The sequence below is a fragment of the Pogoniulus pusillus genome, chromosome 25 (assembly GCF_015220805.1).
Source record: "Pogoniulus pusillus isolate bPogPus1 chromosome 25, bPogPus1.pri, whole genome shotgun sequence".
NCBI lineage: Eukaryota > Metazoa > Chordata > Aves > Piciformes > Lybiidae > Pogoniulus > Pogoniulus pusillus.
Window position 1 is genome coordinate 7,936,819 of NC_087288.1, and position 24,241 is coordinate 7,961,059.

At 45.7% G+C, this 24,241-nt stretch overlaps 1 protein-coding gene across 11 annotated transcripts in view; it reads right to left on the reverse strand.

Moving 5' to 3' along the window:
• Positions 1-10,569, reverse strand: part of CDC42BPA (CDC42 binding protein kinase alpha) — a 212,916-nt gene extending 202,347 nt beyond the window's left edge. For 10 of the 11 annotated variants that reach the window (XM_064164331.1, XM_064164325.1, XM_064164330.1 and 7 more), the window contains exons 1-2: positions 10,485-10,569; positions 9,451-9,900 (exon numbers count right to left, since the gene is read on the reverse strand). In XM_064164331.1, coding sequence (XP_064020401.1) covers positions 9,451-9,646 — 196 coding nt within the window. In that variant the 5' untranslated portion in view covers positions 9,647-9,900; positions 10,485-10,569. Of the gene's footprint in view, positions 1-9,450; positions 9,901-10,084; positions 10,254-10,484 lie in introns of those variants that run through there. The other variant, XM_064164322.1, reaches the window with a different exon arrangement.
• Between the last annotated feature and the right edge of the window lie 13,672 nt (positions 10,570-24,241).

Sequence of the window (24,241 nt, forward strand, 5' to 3'; positions counted from 1 at the left end):
AGGCTGCATTACTACAAATAAATCAAACTGGCCTGTCTGAACAGAAGATTTTTGCAGTTATTAAACCCAGTATCATCCCTAAAGCACTGGAAATAAAACCTCTTGTAGCCAACCAAAGGCTGCACCGGACTGACCTAAATCACTTGCATTTTTTTCAAGACTTCAGTCCACGTTAGTGGCATTCCCAAGCTTAATGAGGATTTTAGAAGAAAATAATGTCTTGACTTATGTTAGAAGAGAACAAATGATTCTAGTTGTTCAGCCAGAAAAAGAAAATCAAATTAAACAAGTACAAATGCTTATGGAAGGAAGGCCTGACTGCCAAATCAGAAACTTCAAGAGTCTAGAACTTTGCCTGTTAATTCTCTCAGCTAGCCACTGGCTCTTCTATTTAGTCAGCTTTTACAGCTTGTCATTAGGATCCAATTGCTTCTGTGTGCCAACAGACACACAGTGGACATGAACAACAATGGTAGTTGGTAGGATTTTTTCTAAGTAAATAAGTAATTAGGGATCCTATTAATAGGTTAATTGTTTTGCAAAGATACGTCCAGGGTGATTTGACAGTGTGAAACTAAAGACTGGACTCAATGATGATGTAAGAAATTCTGTGATTCTATGATTTACAGTGTACAGTGTCAGAAAAACAAATCAGAGAATCACAGATTTATAGAATGGGTTAGGTTGGAAGGGACCTTAAAGAACATCCAGTTCTATCCTCTCTGCCATGGGCAGGGGCACCTTCCACTAGACCAAGTTGCTCAAGGTCACATCCAACCTGGCCTTGAACACCTCCAGGAAGGGGGCGTCCACACCCTCCCTAGGCAACCTGTTCCAGTGTCTCATCATCCTCAGTGTAAAGGATTTCTTCCTAATGCCCAGCCTAAATCTGCCCTCTTCCAGCTTAAATCCATTCCCTCTTATGCTGTCACTGCAAGCCCCTGTATAATTGGAAAAATATTTTCCAGGGCAGTAGCATGCATCCACTATGGAAATTCTGCATGTGCAATTTATTCACAATAATATCTGAAAACAACACTGGCCTTTTATTAGCCAGCCACAGGTATGACTCAGAAATTCAATTACTTTTATTTCCTGATGCAGAACAGCGGTTGGAAAGGATCTCCAAAGATCACCCAGTCCAAACGCCCTGCCAGAGCAGGCTCAACTGGGGCAGATCACACAGGAAGACATCAAGGTGGGTTTTGAAAGCCACCAGAGAAGAAGACTCCACAACCTCTTTGGGCAGCCTGCTCCAGGGCTCTGGCACGAACACAAGAAAGATGCTACCCCTTGTGCTGAGATGGAACCTTCTGTGTGTTCCAGCTTGTACCCATTGCTACTTGACCCATCACTTGACACCCACCTCTCAGATATTCATAGACATTGATCAAACCCCTCTCAGCCTCCTCTTCTGCAGACTAAACAGCCCCAGGTGCTTCAGTCTTTCCTCATAGAGATGTTCAGGTTCCCCCAATCATATTTGTAGTGCTCCAGTGGGCTCACTCCAGCAGATCCCTGTCTCTCTTGAACTGGGGGCCCAAAACTGGACACAGCATATTCCAGGTGCAGTCTCAGCACATACTATAGATCTTCAAAAAGAAAAGCAGTTTCACTTGTTCCTTGTAAAAATATCCTTACTATATGACAAGCTCTTTAAGTCTATTGAATCAAATAAAGCTCATTGCTCTTGCAGAAGGCTATTCTTCTTTCAGGCCACTGTTAAGTAGTAACATGCTACAGGTTATAAAAGTGTATGCTGGTAAAGTTCAGGAGAGAAGGGCCAAAGAAGCATGGCCAGCAGATGGAGAGAGGGGAGTCTGCCACTTTGCTCTCCTCTGGTGAGATCTCACCTGGAGTACTGCATCCAGCCATGGAGCCCTCAACACAGGAAGGACAGGGACCTGATGGAGCAGATCCAGAGGAGGGTCACAAAAATTATCAGGGAGCTGGGGGAGTTGTTCAGCCTACAGAAGGCTCCAGGGAGACCTCAGAGCAGCCTTCCTGTATCTAAAAGGGGGTACAAGAAGGCTGCAGAGAGACTGTTTCCAAGGGCCTGCAGTGACAGGATGAGGGGCAATGGTGTGAAATAAGGGAAAAGCAAATTTAGGTTGGATGTCAGGAACAAGTTCTGCACCATGAGGGGAGTGCAACACTGAAATAGGTTACTCAGAGTAGTATCCATGGAGATACTCAAGGTCAGGCTGAACAAGGCTCTGAGCAACCTGATCTAGCAGAGGATGTCCCTGTTGACTGCAGGGGTGCTCGACTTAGTGACCTTAGGAGATCCCTTCCAACCCAAACCATTCTAGGATCCTATGATTCATGCATGCACAGAGGGTAAGACTTCAAAGACACCTTCAGCAAGACATTTTACAATCACCATCAACCCAGAAATTAACCATTGGCTTAACCCTTTAAACAGCAAGTATCTTAGTAACACAGAGAATTCATTGTGCTGTCATGAGGTTTGTAATGTCCACTGAGCAGACTAACTCATATAATTGTATTTCTCCATTTGTCCCTGTTAGACCAAAGCATGCTTGGAATTTCTGCACAGAATAAAGGCATTCCCAAAATTCCTGAAAATGGGTATTAGCTAGGTTTCTGTGTAAGCAAGCCATACTCCTTTGCAATAATAATGACACAACTGACACAAGTCACTCAAACTAAATACACAAGCACCAAAGCCCATCGGGCAGCCCCAAACAGCTCTAAACTGCCCCAGGCCAGAAGAACAAAAGCAACCACAAAGAACATCCTTTAAAAACCTGATTTTTGAAGTGAAGGTAAGCTTAATAAACTCGGTGTGTTGTAAACACGTTGAGAGGCAAAATGTGTTACAATGGGTTAATGCCTCTGGAAATTGGCTTTAGCCCTAATGCAAAGCAAGTGGAATTAACTGGATGGTCTCACAGCTCATTTGATCACATCAGAAACGTTGATAAATCTAACAGCAATTAGTTTCCTCTGTTCAAGGCAAGCAACAAAACTGAAATGTGGGAAAGCTCATGATTCAAAAGGCACAGGGGTTAAACACAGAGCTAGCTAACAGTAAGGTCTGTACAGGCATCCATTCTCCTACCTCTTTTCCTGCCTTTTCTTCTTCCCCTCCTTTCCAAGCAATTTGGTATAAAAGTGCAGCTCCATAAAAGCTGCTCACAGAATATTCTGAAACATGAAGAACTGCAGGTTGTTCCTACTTGCCAGCAACAAAGAACTGTTCCTTCTCTCATCCTAATCAATAAAAAGCATTAAGCATTTAACTGTTAGGTGCACCTATAGAACAGAAGCAGTTTACATAAAATAAGCTTTGAAGTGTTCTCCTAAAGAATGACAGAGGTGGGTGCATCAAGAATGCCACAAAGACTCCTACACAGATGGACCCCCCCCCATACCTCCACACACTTCAAACTGCAGGCAATGAAACAACTCAGATTCAAAAGTCAGACATATGCTTTAACACATCAAGTGGGCTTGACAAGCAAGATGGTCATTCTTTCCTCAAAAGAATTTAACCACTGTTTTCACTTATGTTAATCAGACCAGGAGGTGTTCCTAGTTTTAGGAGATTTTTTTTTTATTAATTACATTTTAGCAATTTCAATTTTTAATTTCCTTGGGAAATGCATTTCAGAAGGATTATACAGTACTATGGTTAGATCATAAAATAGCCTGGTCAGAAAGGCCCTTAAAAATCATCAAGTCCAACCATAATCTAACGTTTCCCTGTACACAATTATTAGATTGTGTCCCTAAGCATCCAAACAACTTTTAAACACCTCCAGGGATGGAGACTCCACCACCACCCTGGGCAGCCTATTCCAATGCCTGACCACTCTTGCAGGAAAGGTATTTTTTCCTAATCTCCAACCAAAACTTCCCCTGGCAGAATTTCAGGCCATTTCCTCTCATCCTGTCACTTGTTTATCTGGGAGAAGGGGCCAGATTCCAGCTCACTCCAACCTCCTCTCAGGGAGTTGTAGAGAGCAGTGATATTCTCCATCAGCCTCCTCTTCTCCAGGCTTGACAACAGTTCCCTCAGCTGCTCCTCACAGGACTTGTGTTAAGAACCCTTCACCAGCTTTGTTGCAACTCTCTGGACACACTCCAGCCCCTCAGTGTCTTCCTTGTAGCGAGAGACCCAGAACTGTAGTCATTGTGGGGCCTCACATAGGGGGACAAGCACTTCCCTGGTCCTGCTGGCCACATTATTCTTGATGCAAGCCAGGATGCTGGCCACTTCTTGGTCACCTGAGCAAACACTGTCTCATAGTCAGTCGACTGTCAAACAGAACCCCCAGGTCTCCTTCTATCAAACTACCTTCCAGCCACTCTACCCCAAGCCTGTAGTGTTGTACAAGGTTGCTGTGACCCAAGTGCAAGACCTGGTGCTCAGCTTTGTTGGACATCATACAGTTGGCCTCAGCCCATCAATCCAGCCTTAGACAGCACTAAGCACCAAAGCCTACTTTAAAAAAAAGGGAACACTTAATGAAGTTGTGCTAAGTCTTTTATTGCTCTAGCTGCTAAAAATAGGACCTAAAGGAGTATTTCTTTAAACAGTCCACTTTATAAACAAAATATAAGGAACTGACAGCTGAAAATGTCTGTGATTTCCTTCATGACCTACAAACAGATGAATAACACAAAAGAGATGCAAGAATTAGAACCAAGATCCTGATTCCTTTTGTTACTAATCTTTAAAAACAAGCCTGGAAAATGGGGAATACCATTTCTCTTAGGGTAAAACAACCTGAGAGAGATCACCAGACAAAAAATGCCATCTCCCCACAACTCTCTCAAAAAACAAACAAAAAAAACACAAAAAAACCAACCCAATAACAAACATTTCATAGCAATAGAAGAATTTTTAACATTCAGAAGAGATGCTGCACATCTGAATGGCAGAAGTAGGAGACCAATGATGACAGTCTAGTCTAGGACATATCAGCACTGCATAAACATTTCAGATCTCATTTCACCCCTAGCAGAAGAACTATTTTATCCATATTTCAAAGCTTCCTTTGGGAGAGAAAAACAAACAACATAAATACCAGCCAAAGGACAGTTTATATTTTTCCTGCAAGAGGACAGATTCAAACAAGTCATTGACATCTCCATGCAACTGGCAGTGCCCTTCATCTTTTCTCCCTCGTATCTCTACATATTTTGAGGTTTATTCTAGCTTTCTTTCAATGCATACTAAATAACAATGTACTCATTTCTCCTTTAAAATCAATTCTAATTGGAGTCACAGTATCACAACACTAGGAGTTGGAAGGGAACTCCAGAGATCATCCAGTCCAACCCCCCTGCCACAGCAGCATCACCTAGGTAGGTCACACAGGAATGCATCCAAATGGGTCTGGAACGTCTCCAGAGAAAGAGACTCTGCAACCTCTCTGGGCAGCCTGCTCCAGTGCTCCATCATCCTCACTATAAAGAAGTTGTTACTCATGCTGAGGTGGAACCTCCTGTGTTCCAGCTTGTACACATTGTTCCTGGTCTGTCACTGAGCACCACTGAAAAGAGCCTGGAACTTTCATCTTGACACCCACCCCTCCGATATTGATAGACATTGATCAGATCCCCTCTCAGCCTTCTCTTCTCCAGACTAAACAGCCCCAGGGCTCTGTGTCTCTTCATAGGAGAGATGTCCAAGTCCCACAATCACTGCAAAGGAAGTTTTTTGAGCTCTAAAAGCTCCCATCACTTATTTTTCTTTTAAATTCAGTTTATCAGACTTCATTATGCACCCCAGTCTTGAGTCATTGTGGCAACTCAAAGACAGGCAGAGAAGACAAAGCAATATGCGTGACCTTTCTTACCAGCTTTTCCTGGTAAGCTCTAACGGCTACATTTAGACAAACCCCTTTCTAAACCAAATATACAACTACAAATGGAGACAAAAGTTAAAACTAGCATCACATACATGCAATAAGCCAAATCTAAATATTCCATTTTCTTCCCATCAGCTCAAAACACACCATGATGTAACCTTTTGAATCCAAAATAGTTGTTTCCATGCTTCTCTTTACATACAGCACACCTACCTAAAAATAAAAGAACAACAAAACCCACCAACAAAATCAAATCCTTTTATTTGCATGTCACAAAACTAATAATTTATAACAATGGGGAAAGAAATCATCTTTCCATTTTAAGTTAAAAAAAAGAGCTAATGTAGAGTCTCGATCACTAAATAATTGGCCTGACACCAGTCAAACGAAAGTTCAAGCACCTCAGACAAGCTGAAAACTTACCAAAAAAAGTAAAACTCAACCTGACATTGCAGAGACCTATTTTCTCCACTTGCTGAGTTCAACTGGCAATATCAAAACCAAAAGCTGAACAACCAGTTCAGATGCTCAACTGTTTCAACCTTGCTTCATTTTTTATTAGAGACCTAGATAAGCGCACAAAAGAGTTCTAAAAGATCCAAGGACTAGAATGTGAAGTGTCTTACTTCCCCTAAATATAGCAGCAGTCACATGGTTGTCACTAAGACCACATCAGCTTTACCAAGCTAGAATACCACCTAAACCCTTCCCCCCAAAAAAAAATTAAGATTCTTCTATCAATATTAAGTCTTAGATAAAATAAAGCAGGAAACATCTCAGTCCTAGAACACCTGTGGATAGACATCCATGTAAACCTCCCCTCCCAAACCCCCCACCACCTGAAAACCAAACAGCAGCACCTAAAAACTGCAGCAGTGAAAAGCAAGAAAAAAGTTATTGCTGCTCAGCAGAAATCTGTGCTCAGCCAACACCTACTTATTAGCCTTATCTTTAAAATAGCTGCATCAATAAATCGTATTTGCTTCTGCGAGGAGTAATTTTTGAAAGCAGTTTAAGTTCAGGATGATGAGCAGTTCTCAGGAGTAAATTGGTACTTTGCAACGTGTGTAAAATGCACAAACACATCAGTTTACACCATTCTAAAACTAGTTCAAATAATCTCAGACTGCACTCTTCAGAGTAATAAAGCAAACGTGTGGATGCTTGGCATAAACTCACAAAATGTGTTGCCAAGACAGCAACCAACTGACATCCATCAGTAGATATACCAAGCACCAAGTTGTATACTGCTGAGAGGAAAAAGATATTAATGCATACTGGTTTATACAGTACATTCAAAACTTAAAGAGTGCTTCACATACAGCAGCTTTCAGAACTCCCTAGTGTAACATTGGTGGCACTTTCCCTACTCTTCAACATGGGAAACCGGGAAAAAAAAAAGAGTAACTGAAAGCACTTTGAATCATTGAGGGAGGCAGGGGCAGAGTCTACAGTTTCTGGATGCCAGCCTTCCACTTCTACCACTACTTGGCACATCTCAGACTTTAAAACCACACGTAACCTCTTTTTAATCAACAACTTGCACTGTTTCCCTTTTTGGGGAGAGAGATATGCAAGGTCACAACTGTATCAAAGAAGAGAGTACCCTTAGCAGGCTCACTGAGCCAAAGCACTGCATGGTACCCTACCTCTGCAAGAACCCCGTTTTGCCAACTCCCTGACATCAACAGACATGCCAGAGACTGCCAGTTTCACTGGGAGGGCTGGCTTAAAGACGAGACAATTCATGTTGAGTGTTTGCATGATAAAGGCATCATTCACAGGAACACTTCCAACAACAGGTACTAGAAACCATTAATCTTCAATTTCACCTCACCAACCCCCTTGAAAAAAAACCAAACTCGAGAGTAGACGTCCAGATAGTAGAGCTGGGAGCAGAGGACTTGGCCAACCCAGCCCTGAAAATGGGAGCAACTGGTCTTGCCTGAAGTTCAGGAGTCCTGTTAAGGCACAGTTGGAGCACGAGAGCAGAAAAGTAGCAGAAGAAAATAAGCCAGCAAGAAACCTTATTCCAGGCTTTCCAAAACAGTCTATTATTTCCATCAGCAGCCTGTAAAGTTTACTACAGAAATCTTCTGCTACTGTCAGAGCCTTGTCAATAGTGCAATCCTCCAACAACCAACCACCAGCAAATGCACCAAACAGGATGAGTCTCAAGCACAACCACTGCTCTGATCAAACTCATACGGTGAACTGGTTTATTATTTTTATTTGCAGGGTATCAGCTGCCTAGATCCACTGCAGACTGCACTAAATTCCTACATCCAAAACACCCTTGGAGCCACAACACTTTCCCAGTCTTTTCACAGCTTTTGTGTGCCAGTGACAGTTTTAGAGGGAAGATTCTCCAGAAGTACTTCTAATTACTATTTCCTTCTTAGCCAGAACGCATTAATTATAGCCTGTTCTTCCAGATAATCAGAAAACAAAGACCAGTGCAATATGAACAGGACAAGAAAATTTAATTACTGAGTCAGACGTCCCTTCCATGTCAGTATGTCTACAGTGAGGAGCAGAAAAATAAAACACCTATCAGCCTCAAGTTGTTAGATCAGTTATCAAAACAATGTCTTCCCTCGGCGACTTCATTATGAAGAGCTCAACCAGCTAATTAATCAAATGCCTGTTACACCTTTCCAAAAGATGGGGGTTTGGTTTTTTTTCTTAATAAAGGAGGCCTGCTGATGTATTTATTACAAAGCAAACGTGGGAAATGGATTTGCATGTAAATGCAGAAGTGCAGCATGACTTTGAAGTTTGAAGGTCAGATACAGTAACCATTCTCATGTCAGGCTGCATCTTCTACTTTGCATCGAGGTTTAGGAGAGGAAAGAAAATGAGTTTAAAACAAAAACCCAGAGACAACCAGTTCTGTGACAACTGAAGGAGAGCTGCCACACTCTCATTCACCTGTTTCATTCCAAAATCCTCGAATACCCTATGTCCCCATAACAAAGGGAGGAAATGGAAAGGGTATTGAGGGGGACATACAACTGGCTTTTGCTTTTCAACTATGCTTTCCTCACCAGGAAAAACAATCTCATTAAAGTTAGCAATGATTTTTTTGTCCAAGAGCATGGAATTTCCTCCATTTTCAGACATGTCAAACCCATAATCTCTAGGAGAGATGGAGAGTTCTCTTGTTGATCAACATCTTTTACTATGAGTCAGTATAGATTTGACCACTGATGCAAATCACAAGACTGATTAGTGATTTATTTTATCCAGGCATCAAAATTTATCCTTCTCTTCTCTATAATCCCAAGAACTTCAGGATACCAAAATTCAACAGCTGGGCCTGAAGACAGACCTGCTTCATGTACCAGAGTCTGACCCGTGTCAAAAACAAAACCAAAAACCAACCCAAAAAGCACAATGTATGCTTCACATGCATATCTCAAGGACAAATAACCAATAGGGATTACTTTTTAGCACCACCACCATGTTTTAACTACAGTAAAGCTGATAACACTTCCCAGTAAAACACTGCCTTATAAACAATCCCCACTTACACATAAATAACAGACATTACACAAAGCAGACAGGAACAGGGACGGATGTACACAAAATAAACACTCAAACTTACCCCACTCTAGATACTCAAGGATGTTCTTCTCTCTTCTCAGAGGGGAATTATTACATTCATCATAAAGGCAGATGAGTATATCCAGCAAGGTTTCCACACTGAAGCATTGCCCACTAGTCTGAGTTGGCCCATCCAAAATAAACTGCTCCAACTGCTTCAAACGCACTTCTCCAGACATGGCTGTTTCACTTTGCATTGGGGTTTCTTTTTTAATGACTATTATTACTTTGCCCAAAAAAAAAACAAAAAAAAAGGGAAAAATAAAACAAAACAAACCACTTTGGAGGGTTTTGTTGTTCAAGAAGTCAACAGTATTTCTAACAAGTGTCAAGACTGCTGGAGGTGCTTAATTTCCAGCCCACCTCCGGGTTACCAGGCTGAAACTAAACCCTTGTAAGTTTCAGATATACACATATAGTGTAAGGTATCTGTGTAGGCATCATTGTTAACCTAAAAAAAAAAAAGGAAGAAAAAAAGAAAAAAGAAAAATAATTAAACTTCTTTTATTAAGAAGGGGGAGGGGGGAAGGAGGAGAGGACAGGAAGGGCCACTCCTGATGGTTTAATAATAATAACCGCATTTCGGCAGCCCAGCCTGCCTGACACCGATTTCAGGGTGCGCGCAGCATACGCACTTGGCTATCGGCAAAGGTCTTCCCCTGCATTCACAATGCAGAGCATGCAGCGCGATCCGGGGCGCGCCCCCGCCGCAGCATTTCCAGGCGAGCAGCCCCCTTCGGCTCGCACCGGCCTTTCCCTTCCCAGCACGGATGGCAAGGGGAAAGACCTGAATATTTACACACACGAGCAGAGAAGAAAGCGAGCGCACACCGGCAGGCGAGCAGGGAGGAAGGAGGGGGCCGCGCAGCCCCACCGCCGCCTCCCCAGCCGCGGCCCCGGCCCCGGCCCGGCGGGCAGCGCCTCGCCGGCCACCGCGCCCGCCGTGGGGGTGGGGCACAGGTCCCCTCACCGCCCCTCCTCAGGGCGCAGCCACGTCCTGCCCGGGGCAGCCTTTCCCTTCCTCCTCCTCCTTACCGAGTCTCCTTTTAAGGCTTTTCAGTGATTCAAAAAAACTAAAGTCTTCATCGTCGCGCCCTTCTCCTGCGCTGCGCCAACGGGCGGCGGGCGGGACGCACCGGCACCGCCGCGGGGCGGCTGCGAAGCGCTCCGAGCCCTGTCAAATCCTTCCCATGGCTGCTGCTGCTGCTGCGGAGACGGCGCCCTCCTTTTCCTTCTCCTCCTCCGGGTGTGCGTCCTGGGGCGGAGGGAAAGCGGCGGCGTCTCCCGCTGCGGGCCGGGAGGCCCCGGTGGCGGCGGCGGCGGCGGTAGCTTCACTCCCGGCAGCAAGATGCTCTCCCGGCTTCGCCCCCCCGGGCAAAGGGCATCCTCCCGCGGTGCGTGTGCGGGTGTGTGCGTGCGCGGGGCGGCGGGGAGGGGTAACGGCGGCTCCCTCCCTCCGCTTCCGCGCCCTCCTCTGCCCCGCCGCTCCCTCTTCCCTCTCTTCTCCTTCGCTCCCTCCCGCGGTCACACGCAGCCGCTGCCGCCGATCTCGCACCAGCCCAACATGGCGGTCGCGGCGGGGGGGAACCGCCGCCGAGCGCCGCCGCAGCGCGGGGAGCCGAGCCCGGGACCGCCGCTCCTGCTGGGATTGAGGGGAGGAGAAGGGGGGTGCTGCAGCAGGGAATGCAGGGATACGGGCGGGCAGGAGCGGAGGGAGGGAGGGAGGGAGAGGGGAGGCAGCAAGCGCGCAACGCCCCGCTGCCTGCGGCCGCTCGGCTGCTGCCTGGCTGGGCTGGGCTGAGCTGGGCCGGGCCTGGCTGGGCTGGGCTGCCCCGAGCCGACCCACCGGCTCGTCTGGGGTTAGCTCCGTGGCTTTGGCCGCTCGCTGGGGGAAGTCGCCTCAGTGCGGCCGCGTTGTGCCGCAGGCCGCCGCCAGCCCGGCTTCCCCTAAACGATCCCGACACTTAGAGCATTACGGAGCGCCACCTCGTTAAGGCTGGCGGGCCGAAGGGCAGGGGCCGCAGCGCGCTGCCTGGCCTGGCGCTTCCCCGGCAGAGCCTGTCAGCAGAGAGCTCCAGGGCCGGGCACAAAGGACACCTCGGTCACCTGCGAGGACTCTGAACTTGAGGGACGTCCTGGCGTTTCATGGCACTTAAACCCTCCTTGTAAAGTGCACTCCCTGCTGGGCAGCCCACCGTGCCACCCAGCGCACGCTGGGGAGAGCAGCAGCGCTGCCGGGTGCCTCTGAGGTGGAAGATGGCAGCAGCCCCGCGCAGGCGGTGGCAGCAGCCCTCTGGGAAGGGCTGAGGAGTGCTGTGGTGTGCTCTGGCTCCCATCGGGCAGCCAGTGCCACCCGCACGTCAGCATCTTGTGAGAGCACAGCCCTCCTCACAGAGATGAAAAGGGAAGAAGGCTCCCCAGGTTCACCGCCACTCAGAGGTGTAGTTCAGAGAAGTTCTTCATCCGCTGGAACTCAGGAATGGAAGCAGCTCAGGAATCTTCCTCAGTGCAGTAACCAACCCAAGACTCTCGGCTGGGCTTTCCCATAGCAAGCATTGGTGTAATGCTGGGTTTTGGTGGGGTTTTTAAACTCATAGAATATCAGGGGCTGGAGGGGACCAAGAAAGATCATCTGGTCCAGCCCCCCAGCCAGAGCTGGATCACCCAGAGCAGATGACACTGGAAAGCATCCAGATGGTTCTTGAAATATCTCCAGAGAGGGACACTCCACAACCCCCCTGGGCAGCCTGTTCCAGTGCTCTGTCACCCTCACAGGGAAAAAATTCCTCCTCGGGTTCACATGGAACCTCCTATGCCTCAACTTCCACTCACTGCCCCTTGTCCTGTCACTGGGCATCACTGAGAAGAGGCTGGCTCCAGCCTCCTGGCACTCACCCCTTACATATTTATAAGCATTAATGAGATCACCCCTTAGGCTCCTCCAAGCAAAAAAGCCTGAGCTCAGGCTCTCCTGTTCAACTTCCTTAATCATTTCTGTGGCTCTGCACTGGACTCTCTCAAGCAGCTCCCTGTCCTTCCTGAGCTGGCAGCCCCAGGACTGGACACAGTACTCCAGATGAGGTCTCACCAGAGCAGAGGAGAAGGAGAACCTCCCTCTCTAACTGTCCTTTTTACCAGCTGATGTTAACATCAGCAGTCCATGAAGATGAAATACACAACACAACTAAACAGAAGTCCCACTTGTTTGATTAGAGTTGCCCAAATCACTGGTGGGGACTAGAGGGAACAGAGGCTCCCAGTGCAAGGGCAGAGCAGATGGGCTGTGGGGCTAAGAGGAGTCTGCTTTGTGTTGCTGATTCTGGGAAGGGGATTGACCAGCTTGGGCTAATGGTCTAGCAAAGGCCTTGCCAACCCTCAGTGAATTAAGATGTGCAGAGAACTTAATTCTAAAAGCTTTTTATGCAGAAACCCTCCAAGAAATACTGTTAGAAACTACTCAAAGTACAAGTGAGCTTGTGATGGGCAGAAGATAGGATTAAACTGAGAAGACAAAGACAAAGAACTCCCTTCTGATGCTGAGGTACACCTTTGGTGTGACAGGAGCCCTGTGCAAACATCTGGGGTGCTGCTGGTCATTGCATACTAAAGCTTTCAGTGAACCAGTCACTACAGTGCCTGTGTGGTAGAGGACTGCTCCAAAGCTGTGGTTTTACAGCACAGGTGAGGTATTTTCTGCTGGCTGTCTGCTGAACTTATGGAAATTGGGATTGAAATGAGGGTGGAGGATGCCTGATGATGGCAATAAAACTAAATTGCTGTTATTGGAGTAGGTGAAGCAGGTCAGATAACACTTCCTGTGGAAGCTGGGGACACGTCAGCCAAGTTCATCCTGAATGCACATGAGCCAATAAGAGTGCTGCAGAGGGAAAAGGGAGAGGACAAAGAGTTAAAGGGATGTTAGCTCCTTGGACTTTGGCACCACTTGGTAGGGAAGTGAACTGAACAACCACTGCCAGAGATAGGATGGGTGTGGATATTTCATTTATTTGCTTATGTTGCTGTGTTTCCCTCAGCCAACAATAAAGACTTTCCTTGTTTTAATTGCAGACCAAGTGTTTGCAAACAAGGAAGGATACCTAGCAAAGGCAGTCACTTTCCCTGCATTTCTGGGTTTAAAGCTGAACTCTTTGTTCCTGTCAGCAACACTCGACACAAGTTGCACATCAAGCCAGGATGCTTTCAGCTCGAGTGAGGCTACCAGAGGCACATGACACAATTTTCTGCTAAAACTATGCTATGTAAGCTGCAGCTGACCACAAAAGAAAAAAGAGAGTTATTTGTTCTCTACTTGTTTGATAGCCTGACCAAAAACATACAGCAGTCCCCACAGCAGCTGGTGATACACCTGCTGGGCTGCAGTCATCCATCCTGCCACAGAGGCTGCGAGGTACAGGTAAATCCAACAGTGACTGGCAGTGTTTTTGTTTGCTAGGAATTATCTGTGTGGTTACCAGATGAGTAATTCTCACAATACCCCTGTGGGATGGAAAAATGTTTCCTCTCTTTTGTATGAAAGACTGCAAGACAGCCTTTAATTGAGAGTATTAAGAAAACCAACAAAAGAACTTAGTGGAAGACTCAGAAATCCCTTCCCTTTTGTACGTTCTGTCACTAAGGCAGACTGTGTCCTAAAAATAAACCCAAGTTGTGCAAACATACCCCAGTATCTTTCATCATTATCGCATGTTTGTTTCACCCAGTTCTTATTTTAATAACATCATGATAATATTTGCTGCTTACTGCTTAGCTTTGCAAATGTTTATGGTACCTAAAACATAGCTTAATGATAATACAGAAGTTATATCGGACCATAAATTAAGCAAGCTGATAGCAACACAGAGGGTAGTGGGGAATGAAGAGGATGTGGTTGAGACAATGTAGTTTATGTATTAACAACCTGCTCTGGTGAGACCTCACCTGGACTACTGTCTCCAGCTTTGGGCCACCAACACATGAGAGATGTGGATCTGATGGAGTGGGTCCAGAGGAGGGCCACAAAGATGATCAGAGGGCTGGAGAACCTCTCCTATCAAGATAGACTGAAAGAATTGGGATGTTCAACCTAGAGAAGAGAAGGCTCCAGGGAGACCTTAGAGCCACATTACAATATCTGAAGGAGACCTACAAGAAGGCTGGGCAGGAACTGTTTAGAAGGGCTTGTGGTGATAGGATGAGGGGCAGTGGTTTGAAACAGGCGCAGGATAGATTTAGGTTGGATATCAGAAGAAAGTTCTTCACAGTGTGGGTGTGAAATACTGGAACAGGCTGCTCAGGGATGTGGCTGAGGCCCTGTCCCTGGAGACATTCAAGACTAGCCTTGATGTGTCCCTGGACAGCCTGATCTCATTGGAAGTGTCCCTGCTGAGTGCAGGGAGGTTGGACAAGATGATGTTTGAGGGTCCCTTCCAACCCAATGCAACCTGTGAATCTGTGAACCTGTATGTCAAGCACTGTAATACTTGATGTGACAGTAATAAACAGCCTTTTCTCTCTCCACAGAGGAGGTTGGCTGGTTTGGGTGAAATCCTGCACACAAATCATGTCTGTTGTCTGAACTGTGATAGTATCTCAGGGTATCATAAGAGATTGCAAGTAGGTACAGATGGAGTGTACACTGGTGGCACTCTGGGACGACACTGTAGACTTGCATATGTGAAGTGAGCAAGACTTGTTCTAGTCTCTCTAGCATGTGTCCAGTTTTAGGCTCTCCAGTTCAAGAGAGACAGGGAGAGTCCAACAGAGTTACGAGGATGACTGGGGGTCATGAACATCGCTATTATGAGGAAAGATGAGAGACCTGAGGCTGTTTAGTCTGGAGAAGAGAAGGCTGAGAGGGGACCTGAGGGGTGGGTGTCAAGATGAAAGTGCCAGGCTCTTTTCAGTGGTGCCCAGTGACAGGACAAGGAGCACTGTGTACAAGCTGGAACACAGGAGGTTCCACCTCAGCGTAGGGATAAACTCTTTTACAGAGAGGGTGCCACAGCCCAGGGGCAGGCTGCCCAGAGAGGTTGCAGAGTCTCTCTGGAGACTTTCCAGACCCATTTGGATGCATTCCTGTGTGACCTACCTAGGTGATGCTGCTGTGGCAGGGGGATTGGACTAGATGATCTCTGGAGTTCCCTTCCAACTCCTAACATTCTGTGGTTCTTTGATTACATAAATCTGACTACTGAGGCAGACTTAATCCAAGCAGACAGAGAGGCCTCTTCACTGAAACTGATGACTATCACAGAACCTAGTCTCACTCCCCATAGTAAAGCATTTAGTAACATGCTGGAATCCTTATTAAAGCCTTACAGTTCTACTATTCTTTTCCCCTCTAACTGTGTTGCCAAGACCTATTTCTCCTGTGAGGTCTACAGGCAAGTCCAAGTCCAAGCTCTGTGTCTAAAGACATGTTCCAAGTCCAAGCACTAAATAGTACCTGAGAAAATTGGTGCTTATTGTTTACCTAACCTCAAAACAATGATCATAAATTTACATGCATGTATAGATACTGTAAATATGGAATTATCTTTTTCTTCCCTTGTGCTTTTTTTATTGGTCTTTGGAGTCATATTTATAGTCTTAATGATTTTCTGTAAATGGCTGAACTGCCTAATTTTACCTCAGAGACAAACTGTATCATACTGATCTCTCTGCAGTGGTTCTGTATTGGCCTTGTTCTCCTGGCTTTTGTCTTCATTTAAAACTACTGAGAACGTGGCCACCACTAGGATACAATTTTCTCTGAAGAATGAAGGATTTTTGGCTCTGCTGAAGTGTGCAGGGGTGTTGTGCTCCAAACAGAAACAAGATAACAAGAAGAGGAAAGGGAGCAATGAAGTTATTACTGCCTGGAATTGCTAATATTTTGCATCTTGCTTTTATGATGCAAACTAGGAGCTGACCATCATCTCATGCTGGCCTCCAAACAGGACCCCGTGTCCCAGAACTGGTCACAGTATTCCAGATGTGGCTTCACCAGTGCAGAACAGAGAGGGAGAGGATCCTCTCTCCACCTGCTAAGCACAGCCCTTCTAATTCACTGCAGGATGCCCTTGGCCTTCATCACAAGGGCACATTGCTGGCTCATGGTCATCATTCTGTCCACCAGGATTCCCAGTTCCCCTTCCCCTATGCTGCTCTCCAACAGATCAGCCTCTGACCTGTCCTCATCCATAGGGTTGTTCTTGACCCAGATTCTCTCTTTGGTAACAGAAATCTAAGACTGTTCTTTTATTTTCTTTTCCCTCTTGTTTCTATCGGCAACATTTTGAGCCTTTGTCCCTGCATTGTTCATTTCTCTCCTGTGGATTCCTTACCTACAGTGAAGTTTTCTTCCACTGCCTCCTGATCTGTTATACCCATGATATGCCACCTTTCCAAGCTGAACTTTACTCAGGATACATCAGGCCCACAAATGAAACTGTTTGTCTGGTAGAACTCTTCTTCAGGTCAAGTGGCTTTTCACACTGAGCAGTTCTCAGGGAGCCTGCATATCAGTTTGTGAAACTGGATGGTTGCAAAGTGCCACACAAGGCATGGCCAATAAAATTCCTTTGCTCCAAGAGTAAAGTGGGGACATTTAAAAGATTTGGCTGATGTCTGCACAAGAGCTGCTACTAGACCTGCTTTCTTTGCAATGTCTCCTCATAATCAAAGCTTTTGATACCTGTTCCTTCAAAACTAGTACCTCTTATTGTGGTGAATGCCCAAGGCTGTGTTACTGACTCTTTTTGGTTTTGTAAACAGTATATTTAGAGATGAATGCAATGAGGACCTGACTGTGAAAGTGACTTCTTTATTTTCAAATGCAATCAGCTGTTAATGTCATGTAAGCAACAGTGATGGAAGGGGCGAGGAATGAGGAAACTTGTGACTAAGATCTTTGGCGGGGGAAGGAAACAGGATGAAGTGAGGAAAAATGGGGTAGAGAGGAGAGAGGGAAGGAGAGTGATGATTAATTTAGAGATCATACAGGAAGGAAGAGTGATTTAGAAAGGGGAAGCCAAGGGCAGGGGTTTTGTCCAAAAAGTGGGAGGGAAGCTTGTGAAGAGGGAGAGGGGAAGAAAAACCTTTACTTGTAAAAAGCAGCAGATTCCATGCTTAGATGAAAACAAGCCCAGCAAGAGGCATAATTTAGAATGTGAGCCCAGGGTGGATTGAGTTGGATTAGCTTCACACCAGAGAAAGGCTCATTTCAAAAGGGAGTGTGAGATATCACACTCCGATCTCCATTTCCCCGAGGCTGGGAAGTTCTCAGGTTAGAAGTCTGACCAATTTGCTGCTTGTTTTGCAGTTTGCTTTACTCAGTTGTAATTGAAAGAATGTTGATCTACTGGAAACAGCAGAGCCTTTATTTTATGTGTCACTTATTTCTCACTTTTAAAACTGCAAAACAGCAACAAGGCTCGAAAACATGTATTAGGAAAATAGATGTGGAGGGTGATGACAGTGGCAATTCAGGTAAAAGTTAGTGTAGGGCTCTAAAACATGTATTGTATTAGGAAAATAGATGTGGAGGGTGATGACAGTGCCAATTCAGGTAAAAATCAGTGTTTGAAATCAGAAACAGGACATTTAATCACAGAATCATAGAAATGTCAGGGCTGGAAGGGACCTCAAAGACCATCTAGTTCCAACTCCCATGCCAAGGGCAGGCACACCTCACACTAGATCAGGTTGCTCAGAGCCTCATCCAGCCTGGCCTTAAAGACTTCCAGGGATGGGGCTTACACCACCTCCTTGGGTAACCTCTTCACCTCATCTTGAAGAACTTCTTCCCAGCATCCAATATGAATCTCCCTACTTCTAGTTTTGCTCCACTCCCCCCCACCCCAGTCCTATCACCACTGGACACCCTAAAAAGCCCCTCCCCAGCTTTCCTGTAGGCCCCTTTCAGATCTTGGAAGGCCATAATAAGGTCTCCTCAGAGCCTTCTGTTCTCCAGACTGAACAGCCTCATCTCTCTCCCTCTGTTTCTTTACTGTAAAGAAACACTTCCACCATGGCCTGTGGATCAAAATCACAATCCCATGGCTTATCAACAACTGGCTTGTTAAGTTTGCTGGGTTGTATTTGGGCAGCAACCCTCATCTCTGTCCTCATGAATTAAACTTGCAGTCATCACATTTCAAGCAGGTGATGGCAATGACATAGCTAGCAATGTCTAGAAAACAGTGGCTTTATTGTTTATGATATTATTCATACATGTATAAAACCCCCATTTCTATATCCATAACCTTTATAAAAGTTCTTTATGAATGCTACATTTTGTGGATTTATTCCTTCTCTGGTGAAAACGAATAGAAAAATGCTCTCTGCAGAGCTTTAGAGACTCGTGGAAAGCCTTTGTTGTAAATGAAGGCCTCTTGCCACTCAGCAGGTGACTTTAGGTCACCTCCCAAAGAGAAGAAAAATCCTGAAGAGAAATAGGCAACAGAAGACAGTTTGAAAGATGTTTTGCAGTGTTCAACCACGATCCCACTCCGGCCAAGGCCAAAAAAGCCTCCTTGATCTCAGCAAGAACTCAAGTGAACTCATCATTCCTTCTGAAACAAACAAAACTGTTTGGACTGGGGTTTATGAAACAAAAAGGAGACTGGTTTGTGGCTCTGCACAGCGTCAACCAAGCTATCAGGGCACAAACCGAGAAGAATTTAATATTATGGAGAGGTTAGGAGTGTCAATAGAAGTATTTTTTTGAGGTAAAGACAACTGTTTGCACCAGTTTAATAAAAGATGTCAATGCAAGGCTGCCTTGGGTCTTTGTGGGTGGATAGCAAGGCCTGTGAACTGAAAATAATTGTACTTCTGGAAGGAACTGCTGGCCAGTGCTACAGCTTCATTTTCTTTCTAGTGCTCCCTTGGTGGACGTTACTTTTCTCAGAGAAGTAGGAGCAGACCTGCTGGCAGGAGTGCTCCCTACCTGCATCAGTGCAAGAGAGCAGGGTTAGCAATGAATCACCATGCCACTGTTTAAAGGAACCCAGTCCAGCCTGGCTGAAAGAAGTTGAGGCTCACATAGTCCTCTTTAAACAACAAAAAACCAGGGCAGTTTCCAACAAATGGACATAGACAAGTACCAGAGATGAGGTCAGGGACAATAACCTCTTCTAATGGGGTACGCATGAGTCAGGAAGAGGACACTGCTCTACAGTCACAGTCATTCAGCTGGGGAGAAGTTTTAAGTCACCATTGAGTTTTCTTAAGGCAGGAGCATTACTATGGGCTGAATTCATTCGATTCAGTCAAACTGAAAACAAGGTCTAAAAAAGTAAATATTTCTGATCAGAGTAAGTTTAAACAACTATAACTTGAAAGACATCTGGCTGATTTTCCTCAGTTTTTGCAAAGCTCACTAAAATACACCTGGCATGCTACAGACTCAAGTAGCTTTCCAAGCCAAAGTTATGATGAGGAAATGGAAAGAGAGTGCTATAGCTGAAGCTAGCTTTAGCCTTAACCACTGAGATGTTGCTGCCTCCCCTTAACATCTCCAAGCTATGCTAAAGCACACAGTAAGTGGATTAAAATCATCCCATAAAACAGAATGTTTGTAGAAGTTGAGTCAGGTAATGTATTTCATAGTCACAGAATGGTCTGGGTTGGAAGGCACCTCCGAAGGTCATCCAGTCCAACCCCCTCTGCAGTCAGTAGGGACACCCTCAACTAGATCAGGTTGCCCAGAGCTCTGTTGAACCTCACCTTGAATATCTCCAGCGATGGGGCCCCAACCTCAGTGGGCAACCTGTTCCAGTGTTCTACTACCTGCATAGTAAAGAACTTGTTCCTAACATTCAATCTAAAGCTGCTCTTCTGTAGTTTGGAGCCATTGCCCCTTGTCCTGTCACTGCAGGCCTTTGTAAACAGTCTCCATTCTTCCTGTTAGCCCCCTTTAGGTACTGGAAGGCTGCTGTTAGGTGTCCCAGGAGCCTTCTCTTCTCTAAGCTGAACAATCCCATCCATCACAGATATATTAAACAGAATCATGGAACTCATAGAAAGGGCTAGGTTGGAAGGGATCTCAGAGATCATCTACTCCAGTGTCCCTGACATGGGCAGGGATGTCTCTTAACTAGGCTCAGCTGCTCATAGCCTCATCCAACCTAACCTCGAACACTCCCAGGGAAGAGGCATCCACAACCTCCATGGGCATCCTATTCCAGCATCTCTCCACCCTCATACCGAAGAACTTCTTCCTGAAATTCAATCTAAACCTTCCCTTCCTCAGCTCAAAACCATTCTCCCTTGTCCTATCTCTAGGTACCCTTAGGAAAAGTCCCTCTGCACCCTTTATGTAGGAGCCCTTCGGGTATTGGAAGGCAGATCTAAGATCCCCCTGGAGTCTTCTCTTCTCCAGGAAGAACAACCCCAGTTGCCTCAGCCTACCCTCATAGCAGAGGTGCTCCAGCCCTTGTATCATCTATGTGGCCCTCCTCTGCACTTACTCTAATGCTTCTATGTCCTTATGCTAAAGATACCAGAAATGGATGCAGTATTTGAGGTGTGGTCTGAGCAGAGTAGAGTCAAGAGGCAGAATCCCCTCTCTTGCCCTGCTGCCCACACTCCTCTGAATGCAACCCAGCACACAGCTGCCTTCTGGGCTGCATGAGGGCACTGCTGGCTCATGGGATGCTTCTCAGCAACCAGCATTCCCAAGTCTTTTCTTCAGGGCTGCTCTCAACCCGCACTGCACTCAGCCTGGATCTGTGCCTGGGATACATCTCTGCCTCAGCCCTTTTCTTTCCCAGTCGTGGAAACCAGCACAGTCTGCTCAGTAGACTGACAGTTTCTGCGTGGTGCATCAGGAGGAAGCAAGGTGCAGCTACTTTTATCACCTGAAGTGCAGCTTTTGCTGCCATGATATTTCTTGACTCTCACTTGAAGAGGAAGGTTTCATTTCAGAAGCTGGGAAAGTTGAGTTTCCTTGCAGGCAATTAAAAAAGATCTTCTGAGGATATTACAAAGAAAATTCTTTTGTTTTTACAACTTACATGTTCTCAAAAGAAAAACAAGAAAAGGACACCAGAATTTGTTAGTTGTTCTTTTGGCTTTCCCAATGAATGGAATTTTGTCTTACTTGACTGAATAATGAGAAAAGAGGTTAGGACATGTATTATTAGCTCTCAGCTCTGACTAGCACAGCTCTACACAGCAGCAATCCTATGGTCACTAATCTCACTGCTGTCTTCTGCAGTAGGAAAAAATGAGCCAGGCCACAGTCTCTGAACCTCACCCTCCCTCTGCTAAGGACTCTGGCAGACCCAGGGTGCAGAGCCCTCAGGATGTTAAATGTACTGCTCTCATTTGCTTCAAGGCTTTTCCTAAGACTTAATTCCCTCACCCTGCTGTAGAAGTGATAATAAGAAAGAGGTCTGTGATTCACAGTAAAGCACTGTATCTTTAGTTAAACAAGTACCTAAGTGTTCTGCTGAATTGAGGCCAAGGGTGGATTACTGGGAGAGCTGGGCAGTCTTCCCATCTCCAGCCAGTTCACCAAGTAGGCTCAGGCTAATCGTGGAGTTGTTCTGGAGCTTAGTTTCCTGCATGTTTATCACAGGGTATCTATTCTGACTGGTAAAGATAATGAGGGAGCATGAAAAAACCTCTTCAGAACATCAGGGAAGGGGAAAAGTGCTGTAGAGGCAACAGGCTTCTGTGTGTTTTGTTCTTTGCTGAGTACTCATGAAAGACAGGTAGCTTTTTAACAGAGCCCACTTGCATTTTAAATGGCAAGAGTGTGGTCTGCATCCCACAGAAAGCGGCGGAAGATCCTGCACTGCACACAACCACCAGCCCAGAATGGTCAGGCTGTGTTGCCTTCAAGCAGCCTCACCACCCTGCCAGCATTGGCCTGCTGTAGGAGGTGAAGCCAGCAGAGTTTGTCCAGGCTGTTGCCTTCATACCCAACGGCAGCCTGGGAAGTTAACTCGGACCCCTTTGCAGTAGATTATTGAAAGGGGACTGGAACCAAGCCTTTGGCAGTCTCTGCCCAGCTTGCACTGGGAGAATTTCCTCTGATCAGATACGGAGCTTTTAAGGCTGTTTCACATTTCTCTGATGCCTACCTGGCAGAAAGTGGCTAGAGAAAGGGTAAGGCTGTCACTGTGGAGAGCTTTACATTGGTAGGAGAGGAGCCTGGTTACTACATCACAGCTTGCAAGAACAGGCTTTACTTTTAACACTTTTCCTGCCTGGAAATTTAGATTACATTTTGCCAAGTCAGAGTGAAATAGCTTCATGTGTTGAATTGCAGAAGAGCTATCCTGAGTATGTGTGTTTACTGTATCTTCTGATACAGGGGAAATAGGCATAAAAACTCTACTGAGCAGAGACTGTACCATAATATTAGTTCTGTAGCATGACAGGCAGACAGGAAAATGTAAACATGCTAATCCATCCTCTGCAAGATAAGTGCTGAGGTGAGGTGCTCTCCTGATTAGCAGCTGCTAGCCGATGTTGTAGGCACAGTTGTGGAGATCTTAATGTGACATTACAGCGTTGTTTGTGAGACAGAAAGTGGCAGTGCTGGGGTTTGGATTGCAGTTCTGAAACAATGCACTGCTGTTTGGGTTTTGGTTGATTTTTAAAGCTCTTTTTTTTCCCCCTTTATAATAAGCAGCCATATTTTATTTATCCATAAATGAAGCAGCACTGTAGCATACTTCTGGTTCTGTGACCTCCTCAAAACCTTTCTGCAGGCATTTCCTGATTCCTGAGTTCTGCAGCTTTGGAACTCCAGAAGGCTGAAGAGCAGTGAGTATCAGCAAGATTTCCTTTTTCTCTAGCACGCTCAACGATCAGCCCAGCAGGAATTAGCACAGACTGAAGTAGCTGCTTTCGCTTAGGATCCCCTCTCTGCAAACACAGAATTCCCCAATTCTAGTCTCACCCCCAGTTCTGGCTCACTTTGTGTGTGTATGAGGCGTGAGGTAGCTGGGGCCAACGTGCAGACAAAGGATTAGCACCCGTGGGGAATGAGCTGTTTGCAACTCCCCCTGCATAACTGTGGATTTGAAGGCTTATTTCCTTGCCTCTTTTGCGGTAAGTGAAGGGGAAAATCCAGGCAACCAAAATGGAAATAGGGTCAACGGGAAGCAGTTGTGGAAAAGGGCTTGTGAAAGGAGCTTATAACTGGGATGTATCCCATGTGAGTAGCGTTCAAGACTCACCCTCCCATCTTTGCTGGGGATGCACAGGAGACAGCAAGCAATAGAAGCTCTCTGGTGATTTCTAACCATGAGAAAGGTCTCCTGAGCTGTTTGCCAGCTGCTACGACAGAACATCTTTACCTGAACCAAGGCTGCAGGCAAAAAACCAGATAATTGAAAACTGGGCCTTGTCACATCCTCCAAGGTATGATGTGTGGAAAGAACTTAATCTCGACAGACAGCAAGTCCGAGCCAGGATTTGCTGGTTCTTAGCTGGAAACACACTATTAGAGAAGACTTAATGCAGGGACAAATCTTATGACAGAAAGAACAAATTCAAAAGATAAGCAGGATATTTAAGCCATAACAATTCGGTTGCAGAAAAATCCCTAATAAAAATGTAGGCAGTGTCCACTGCATGCTTTATTCAGCTGAGATGGAGCTCGGTCCTGGAGCTAACGAGAAAGGATGTGATTCACCCTTTGCTAAATTCTCATGAAATGATAAAAACCATTAATCCATCTGTGACATCAAAGTGTGTACTCCATCAACAACGTAAATTCTGTTGCCTAGAGAGAGAGAGAGAGAATTCCTAGTGTGTAATTACAACACCACAGCAGAACACAGCCTGTGTGT